At 44.5% G+C, this 9,657-nt stretch overlaps 1 protein-coding gene across 3 annotated transcripts in view; it reads left to right on the forward strand.

Moving 5' to 3' along the window:
• The window catches only part of FAM167A (family with sequence similarity 167 member A), a 135,654-nt gene extending 127,261 nt beyond the window's left edge, over nucleotides 1–8,393 (forward strand). For all 3 annotated transcript variants that reach the window (XM_068279008.1, XM_068279007.1, XM_068279009.1), the window contains exon 3: nucleotides 7,190–8,393. In XM_068279008.1, the coding sequence (XP_068135109.1) occupies nucleotides 7,190–7,453 (264 nt within the window). In that variant the 3' untranslated portion in view covers nucleotides 7,454–8,393. The remainder of the gene's footprint in view (nucleotides 1–7,189) is intronic.
• Nucleotides 8,394–9,657: the final 1,264 nt, after the last annotated feature.

The raw sequence follows: 9,657 nt of genomic DNA on the forward strand, positions 1-9,657 counted from the left end.
GGATTTTCCATCCACATCCGGAACTCCTCAGTTTGACGGCATGGAGACTGAGAGGAAGAAGTTAGCAGAATTGGGATGTTCTACAGATGTTATCAACACCTTGCTCAAGGCAAGAAAGGGTACGACTAACGTTTCTTACCACAGAACTTGGAATAAATTCATTAAGTTTCTTGAGGAAGATAGTATACAAATAGAGGAGGTCCAAGTAACCACTATTTTGGCATTTTTACAGAAAGGAGTAGACATGGGTCTCAGTCTAAGCACCATCAAGACGCAAATATCGGCTTTATCAGCACTTACACATAAGAAGTGGGCAATTGAACCGCTAGTGGTCCAGTTTATTCAGGCAGTGACTAAAATAAGACCTCCAAAAAAGAACTGGTATACCCAGTGGGACCTACCACTAGTACTTAAAGCATTAACAAAAGTTCCTTTCGAACCAGTCGAGACTTGTACATTAGTTAATCTAACGTTGAAGGTAGTGTTTTTAACAGCAATTACCTCCGCAAGACGTGTCTCAGAGTTACAGGCCCTCAGTTGTGACCCTCCATACATACAATTCTTCCCGGACAGAGTGTCGTTGAGACCAATAGACGAATTCATTCCAAAGGTGTCAAGAACATATCACTTTAATCAGGAATGGAACTTACCAGCTTTCTCTGATGATACTTCAGAACTTCCAAACAGTCTCAATGTACCTGAATTATTGAGCAAATATATCCAAATGACTAAAGATTTTCGCAAAACAAGAAGATTGTTCGTAATTCCAACAGGTTATAGGAGAGGCCAAGCAGCTACAACCAAGACAATAGCTACGTGGTTGGTGAGGGCTATTAAAATGGCCTACAGTATTATGGGTAAAACGCCACCGGAAGAGGTCTCGGCACACTCCACGAGGTCGATATCAGCATCCTGGGCAGCACTAGTGAAGGTGTCACCAGAAACGATATGCCGAGCTGCCAACTGGTCATCTCTGAATACATTCATCACACATTACAAGGTGGACCCTGGACTGTTGTCCACGGTTCAGTTTGGAAGGGAAGTGTTGTCTGCAGTGAAGATGACTAAAGATTAAATTATTTTTTTTTTGATGTCTGTAAAGATATGAATTGATAATATCTTTGGTTACTTGTTAAACTTGAATAAATTGTTCTGCATCAAGAATATTCCCTCCCTTCAGTGTATGTATAGTTAAATCCCCGTAGTATGCTGACATTGGCATGGAAGGAAAACGGAAAATTGTATACTCACCTTTCGGTAATTTTCCTTTCCTTCCAATGACCATGTCAGCATACGAAGGGCCCACCCTTAGTTCTGTCTGACATTTGGACTAGTAAAAAAAGCAACTGGGGGTGGGAGTGTGCAAAATTTATATGGACAGGTCCTGGAGGGGTTACAGGGCGGGACTAACCCCCGTAGTATGCTGACATGGTCATTGGAAGGAAAGGAAAATTACCGAAAGGTGAGTATACAATTTTCCGTTTTCTCATCTCAAAAAGTTGAGAGGCATGCAGGTGTTATTAGACGATGGAGCCCCAGTATTAGCTAGCTTCTCCCATGCCAAATACAGGTAGTCAGATGAGCCCCCAGTATATTAGGTAGCCCACAGATCCAAGTTAGAGAGCCAAATATACCTCCAGTATGAGGCAGCCCCCCTCCTCTTTACTCCTCTCTTTAGCCGCATACATACAGTGTAACTCCTTGCGGCTCCTGTCCCTACATGTCACATGACCTGCATCAGGAACCGCAAGGAGTCACACTGTACAGCAGAGAGGAGTGAAGAGGATGCATCGCTAGCTCCGCCTACAGGTAATGTATGATGGTCCCCTGCCCCTCCCCCTCCTGCGATAATGGGGTCACAAGGGCTATGGTTCCGCCCCTGCAGGTCTATAAAATAAGCAAAAGAAAAAGTGGTGTGTGAAGAATGGGCTGCAGTCCAGAAAGAGAAGAATGTGAAGATACTTTGTGTGCTGATCCTGTTAATGTCTGTAACTGTCCTCCCTCAATGAATTATGCATTTTCAATTAGATGTAATCAAGCTTATGCTCCCCGCTGTCCAGTTCCTGCTGGAAATAGTACTGGGGCTCTATTAATGCTAATGCTATTAATATTAATGAGGCGGACGAGGGACGGATGACTTCACATCACGAGCTCTGCTGATAACTCACAGTGACGGGACTCAGCATATAGCAGTGACCAGAGATCAGAGGGACATGCAGCCCAGGCCACACTTATTACAGCCAGTACAAGGAGGCGTCTTATGTTATGTAGTGACATACTTAAAGTGGACCTGAACTCTTGCACAGGACAGAAGGAAAACAGAGAGAAATGCAACCTGTATGTATTTAGAGAGTTTAACCTGTCTACTGCCCCCCCCCCCCTCTCATCTGTGACTAATCACAAGTGTAATTTGATCTCTTAGCTGTGTCAGCTGGCTGCCTCGGCAAAGCAGCTAATTTGTAATCACAAGATGTTAACAATATATCTGCTTCCATGAAAGCAGGAAGTAGACACAATGCAGCTTTATTGCAGGATTTGTATCAGCTATAACAAATATGTGTTTTCCTTTAAAGGTTATTATGCTGTTGCTTATCTTTCAGAGCAGAGAGGAAGTTCGGATTTCAGGTCCGCTTTATCTGGTTTGTATTTGCATGTTAGGGCTGTATGAATGATTCCTGGAAGCAGGGCCGGCGCTACCATAGAGGCAAAGGAGGCAGCTGCCCCAGGGCCCCAGAGCTTGTAGGGGCCCCCAGTGCCTACAAGAGGGAAAAAAATTTCAAATCGGCCTTATAGTTTTTGAGAAAATCGATTTTAAAATTTCAAAGGAAAAAAAATAAAAATTTAAAAACCTGCCGACTTTAATGGTTAATAGCAAATCCACCTTAAATGCTAGAAACCCTAAATTTGCAGGATATGTTAAGGAGATCATTGGGAATAAGAGGGAAAAACAATTTTTCAAAAAGACCTTATAGTTTTTGAGAAAATCGATTTTAAAGTTTCAAAGGAAAAAAGTATACTTTTAAATGCGGTAAATGTCACTTTTAGTAGCAAACCTAACGGTAGTGTAATTTTACATGCATCAAAAGAAAGAGCAATACATTTCCTGATGGGGTTTGCAGGGGGTCCATACGCAGCCGCAGCGCTTTGGCCAGGGATCGCTATACAGCCGCAATATGGCTGTATGAAGATCCCTGGCATTTTTTTCCTATTTTCCCAATTTTTTTTTTATGTTTAGAGTGTGGGAATTATTTTTTTTTTTTAATTATGTGGGGTCCCACCTCCTGAAACTTTTTAACCCCTTGTCCCCCATGCAGGCTGGGGTAGCCAGAATGTGGAGCTCCGACCGATTGGGACTTCACACCCTGACTATACCAGCTGCAAAAAAGGTCCCCTAATGCCGATTTTTGTTCCGGGGTATCTGTTGGGGGGGCCCCCCAGGTTTATTTTGCACTGGGGCCCCATTGTTGCTTAAACCGGCCCTGCCTGGAAGACAGAGTACCTATAAAGCTTGTTCTGAAAGATGAACAAGGCAAGCAAAAGACGCAAATAACCCAGTGCAAGTAAACAATAACTCTGGCTCAGCATTTCCTTTGGTTGTTCAAAGCGGTAAATGTTAACTCTTTGGTTATTATGCTTTTGCGTATGTTTTAGAGCAGAGAGGAAATGTTGAGTTTAGGTCCACTTTAAAGGGAACCCGAAGTGAGAGACATATGGAAACTGACATATGTATTTCCTTTTTCAATGCCCATTGGCTGCCCTGCTGGTCCTCTGTTTGCAGTACTTTGATCCTGAACAAGCATGCAGATCAGATGCTTCTGACTGGAGTCTGACTGGATAAGCCGCATGCTTGTTTCAGGTGAGGCAGACCCTACTGGCAAAAAAGATCAGCAGGACTGTCTGCAAAGCAACTGGTATTGCGGACCTGAACTCAGAACTTCCTCTCTGCTCTAAGAGATAAGCAACAGCATAATAAACGTTAAATAAAAAACATTTATTTGTTACAGCTGATACAAATCCTGCAATAAACCTGCAGTGTGTCTACTTCCTGCTTTCATGGAAGCAGACATATTGCTGACAGCATGTGCTTTCAAATGAGCTTATCTGCCATGGCAGTCAGCGGACACAGGGAAGAGATCAAATTACAGCGGTGATTAGTCACAGAGGAGGGGGAATTAGCCAGGCTAATCTCTCTAAATACATACAGGGTGCATTTCTCTCTGCTTTCCTTCTGTCCTGTGCAAAAGTTCAGGTAAACTTTAAAAGGAAATAAAGTTTCAGTCTTGAGGATAAGAAGCAGACATCTCTTCAGGGTTTTGAAGGAACACAGAATCTGTTTTTTTTAACCTGTGCAACTGTTAAAAAAGGACACCAAATGTGAAATAAGCCAGAGAAACAGGGGGAGCAGGCATATATACGAACACTGGTATTCCAGCGCAGGAGATTTGGGTGCAGCTGGCGCCACCATAGACCGTAATAGGAATTACGGCTGTAGCGGTGCTCGGTGAGTAACTTCGGCGTTGTCAGAAGACAGAGCTGAAGTTACTTTTTAAACACCTCCAGCAATTGCTGGTGGCCGAATTACATCATTCCTCACTATCCACGTGGACCTGGAGGGGGAATAGTATTTATGCCGCCGGGAATTTTTGCAGCAGCAGGATAAGCCATATACCGGCTGTATCCTGTGCCCAAGTCCCCAGACGGTGATTTCTCTCATACACGGCATATACTGTCACCTGTTCTGATGCCTACCGCTCCCCCCGTTCTCCTCTCTGCCCCGGCTTCCTACCCAAATACCCCTCCGGCAGCTTCTTCCACCACGACACTGGGTTCGGCCACTACTGCGCAGGCACTGACCAGGCTGTGCGCCTCCTACAGTGCACACCTGTGGCTGGGAGTGCACTGCGCATGCGTATGACGTCACTATGATTTCATACGCATGCGCAGATCTAGCTTATTTCACATCTGGTATCCTTTAAGGCCCGTACCCACGACGTAACTTTTATGGCAGCCTTAATTAAGTCTTCTTAAACGATTTTCCACAACGCAGCCACCCACAGCGACAGCTCATCTTTTAACAACCATCGCGGTAGATCTGATTGTGAGCAGTTGTTCCGATCGCCATAGACTTCCGTACAAAAGTACTGTGATCCTGTCGCACCTGACGTGTGCCGTCATTTGTATCCACTGCAGAAGAGGAATAAGGGGGAGCGAGCGTTCCTCGGATCCCGGATCGCCGGAAGTTCCCCCGATCCATCTTCTGTAGTCTTCCTGTGGGTATCTAGCTTCACAGGAATAAAGCAGTTTTTCCCATCATTGATGTTTATTGCAGCTAGTCTAGCTGTTAGTGATGTTTGGACACAATGCCTGGGCACAGGTTGCAGATGGTTTAGGGGAATGGGGGGGGCTGGATGGTTATTGCTGTCCCTTGGAAACAACTCGTAAAAGTTTTCGGACAGCCCAGTGGGGGACTCGGACACTAACTCTTCTCATCACATAAAAACCCAGCTTGTTACTGTTATTCAGCCAAAGGCAGTAAAACCACCAGACAAAAGCTACAATGGCCTGGCCGGAATAGCAGAACCTGTACTGCAACAAGAGTGGAGACTCTCATCCCCCCCCCCATCAATCCAGCCTCTGCGTTGGAGTACAGAGCGGGCCAGAAATGACCAACAGCCTGGCAGTCCGAAACTGTCCTCATGCAGGGTATATGCATTGTGCATGAGCACAAAGGGTCAAGCTGAAATATGGAGGGGCCCAGAGCAGCCCTCACCCTTTCCCCCAAGCTTATTGCTAGACCATGCCACATTTATACTTTTTTTACACATAGGCCAACTTGCTCCATATCCATATACAAAGTGCCCCTCCCATTCTATTTTCACTCCCCTCCTCTGTGTTTAACATCCATAGACAGGTCCCTTGAACAGCATCTCTCCTCTTCCATATGTTGCTGCTCATTTGCAGTCCCCCTTTTTCATTTGCAGGCTTTTCTTTTATATTCAGCAACCCCTTTCCTATGTTCAACCCCTTGGGAAGTAGACGCCCAAGGCCCGGGCCATTGTGGTCTATCCAGAAATCTGGCCCTGTTACTAGAGGTAGGACATTTAAAGAGACACTGAAGCGAAAAAAAAAATATGATATAATGAATTGGTTGTGTACTATGAATAATTACTAGAGGATTAGCAGCAAAGAAAATATTCTCATATTTTTATTTTCAGGTATATAGTGTGTTTTCTAACATTGCATCATTCTATAATATGTGCAGATTACACAACACTTAGCATTCAAAATGATTCTTTCAGAGCAATCTGTGAAGTAATGACCTCTCCTCTGGCAGAGAAAAAGTAAATAGTTCAGAAACAGTTGAGATAATAAAAGTCAGAAGACAGCCCTCTCCACGACTTTCAAAGTCGTAGAGCTTAATGGCTTTTTTGCATAGAGATAACAACTGGAGTTTCTTATCTCTTCCTGTACTGGAAACAATTACACTGATGTATCTGATCTTAATGTTTTATTTCTTAGCTGTACTACACATACAAATCATAATATCATAATTTTTTTTCGCTTCAGTGTCTCTTTAAGTCGTTTCGACTTCCTTTCCTATTAGGAGTTCTGACTCTAATGATTGTTTCTAATGAGTTTATTTATTTATTTATTTTTTAGCTACAGTAAGCTTATCTCAGTATACAAATAACAGAAAACATGGTACAACACTCGGCCTCCCACATAAACACCGTTCACCTGTAAAATCTATCTATCTTTGCGGTCCTGATTCAAGAGCAACATACTTGTTGGAGTAGATTCTACTCCAGCAAATATGTTGCTCTTGAATCAGGACCGCAAAGATAGATAGATTTTACAGGTGAACGCCGGTGTTTATGTGGGAGGCCGAGTGTTGTACCATGTTTTCTGTTATTTGCATACTGAGATAAGCTTCTTACTGTAGCTATAAAAAAAAAAGGAAAAACTTCCCACAATCCCGCTGGAATTGCACAGTTCCTGCAGTTAGGCATCCAAACCACGTAAAGAGAAAAAAAATGGGGGAAATATTTTAGAAAAGAGGTGGTTTACATATATTTTGGAGCACTAGTTATCTTTTTAGGCAATTTTTTTATTTTTGGATGTTACCACCCCCTATAAACCCTCTGTGTATCTTCAGTCTATAACAATGTTAATTGTGTCTCGATTTTAGACGGAGATGCGCCTCCAGGACCAACAGTTGGCCAGGCAGCTCATGAGGCTTCGAAGTGACATCAACAAGCTGAAGATCGAGCAGACATGTCACCTTCACCGAAGGATGTTGAATGACGCCACCTATGAACTGGAAGAGAGGGACGAACTGTCAGACTTGCTCTGTGACTTCCCCATGATGTCCTCTTTTGGCCTCTCAACTCCCTTGAAACTCATTGGAGTGACCAAAATGAACATCAACTCCCGAAGGTTCTCCCTCTGCTAGAAACACGGGAGGCATTCCAGCAGGTCTTATATCACCATTATCAACTAAATGTATTCTTCTCAACTGCCTTATAGAAACACCAGCCAATCGTGTAACCAGGCACTGTGATCGGCATCGACATAGTACATAGCAGTGAGTGGCAGTCAACCTGACCCTGGACCAAACCGGACAATCCAGCCTTCATCATTGTTGTATCAGTGTAACTTATATTCAGTATGTGCATATCTACTGCTATACATAATGCTATCATAATATATGCATACAGGGATGGAATTATGGGTTGAGGAGGAGAGACTTGGAAGGTTATCTGAGTGGATTTCAGAGGTTGTTATGAAGAGATTTTGCAGATGATCATTTGTACGTCAGAATCACGAGAGTTCCAAGAGCATTATCTTAATAGGTTATATATGGGAGGGCTTTATACTGTACTTTAGGTGGATGTAAGGGGAACCACTCACGATCACTTTATTGCGTTGAACTGGGTTTTTGTGTACTGAGTGGGTACTGGTGGCCTGGCTCTCCCACTCACGTCTTCAGTCCCGAGATGACTACAGAGGTGAGGAATTTCTGTCTCTGAGAGAATGATACTTTCTTGTAAGGGTTCCAGAGAGTGGGAGGATTATTGCAATCTTAACCCCTGAGGTCCATAAAGGTAAACACACACGGCATACATTTGTCTGTAGCTGTGAAGCAGCAACAAACAGACAAGAGACAACAGCGTACACATAGAAGTGACAAATCGAGCTCAGTCAGGAAGTGAACTCTTTCACCTGGAAATGAATAAATACAATGCATCAACGCGCGAACACAATCACAGGATAAAGTGATTTGTGAGCATTTTGTGCTTTTCCTATACCTTCCATTGTAGCAAAATCGCCCCAAAAATGGTACATGCAGCGCTTTGCTGAGCGAAAAGCGGACGAAACGTGCTGATATGAACTGTCCCTTAAAGGGAAGGTTCAGGGAGGGTGGGTAAAAAATAAAACTCAATTTCCACTTACCTGGGGCTTCCTCCAGCCCGTGGCAGGCAGGAGGTGCCCTCGCCGCCGCTCCGCAGGCTCCCGGTGGTCTCCGGTGGCCGACCCGACCTGGCCAGGCCGGCTGCCAGGTCGGGCTCTTCTGCGCTCCAAGGCCCGGAACTTCTGCGTCCCACACCGGCGCTCTGACGTCATCGGACGTCCTCCGGGCTCTACTGCGCATGCGCAGTAGTTCTGCGCATGCGCAGTAGTTCTGCGCCTGCGCAGTAGAGCCCGGAGGACGTCCGATGACGTCAGAGCGCCGGCATGAGACGCAGAAGTTCCGGGCCTTGGAGCGCAGAAGAGCCCGACCTGGCAGCCGGCCTAGCCAGGTCGGGTCGGCCACCGGAGACCACCGGGAGCCTGCGGAGCGGCGGCGAGGGTACCTCCTGCCTGCCACGGGCTGGAGGAAGCCCCAGGTAAGTGGAAATTGATTTTATTTTTTTTTACCCACCCTCCCTGAACCTTTCCTTTAAAGAGACTCCGTAACAAAAATTGCATCCTGTTTTTTATCATCCTACATATTCCAAAAGCTATTCTAATGTGTTCTGGCTTACTGCAGCACTTTCTACTATGACAGTCTCTGTAATAAATCAATGTATCTTTCCCCTGTCAGACTTGTCGGCCTGTGTCTGGAAGGCTGCCAAGTTCTTCAGTGTTGTGGTTCTGCTATGAACTCACTCTTCCTGGCCCCTCTATGCACACTGCCTGTGTGTTATTTAGATAAGAGAGAAGAGAGAAGCTGCTCTAATCAGCTGGATAAATCGTCCTCTGAGCTGGCTGGGCTTTCACATACTGAGGAATTACAAACAAGGGCAAAGCTGTTTGCAGGAAGAAAAGAGCAGCCTGAAACTTCAGTGCATGGGGGAAAGAAACACACAAATGATCTCTTGAGATTCAAAAGGAATGCTGTATACAGCCTGCTTGTGTATGGATGTATTTTCTATGTGTGGACATACTGTACATCAACCTACTTCCTGTTTTGGTGGCCATTTTGTTTGTTTACAAACAAACTTTTTAAAACTGTTTTTAACCACTTTTAATGCGGCGAGGAGCGGCGAAATTGTGACAGAGGGTAATAGGAGATGTCCCCTAACACACTGGTATGTTTACTTTTGAGCGATTTTAACAATACAGATTCTCTTTAAGGAATCATTGCAAAAGTGCTTTTAAGGCATTTTTAAAAAT

This window comes from Hyperolius riggenbachi, chromosome 4 (genome assembly GCF_040937935.1).
Source record: "Hyperolius riggenbachi isolate aHypRig1 chromosome 4, aHypRig1.pri, whole genome shotgun sequence".
Classification (NCBI taxonomy): domain Eukaryota; kingdom Metazoa; phylum Chordata; class Amphibia; order Anura; family Hyperoliidae; genus Hyperolius; species Hyperolius riggenbachi.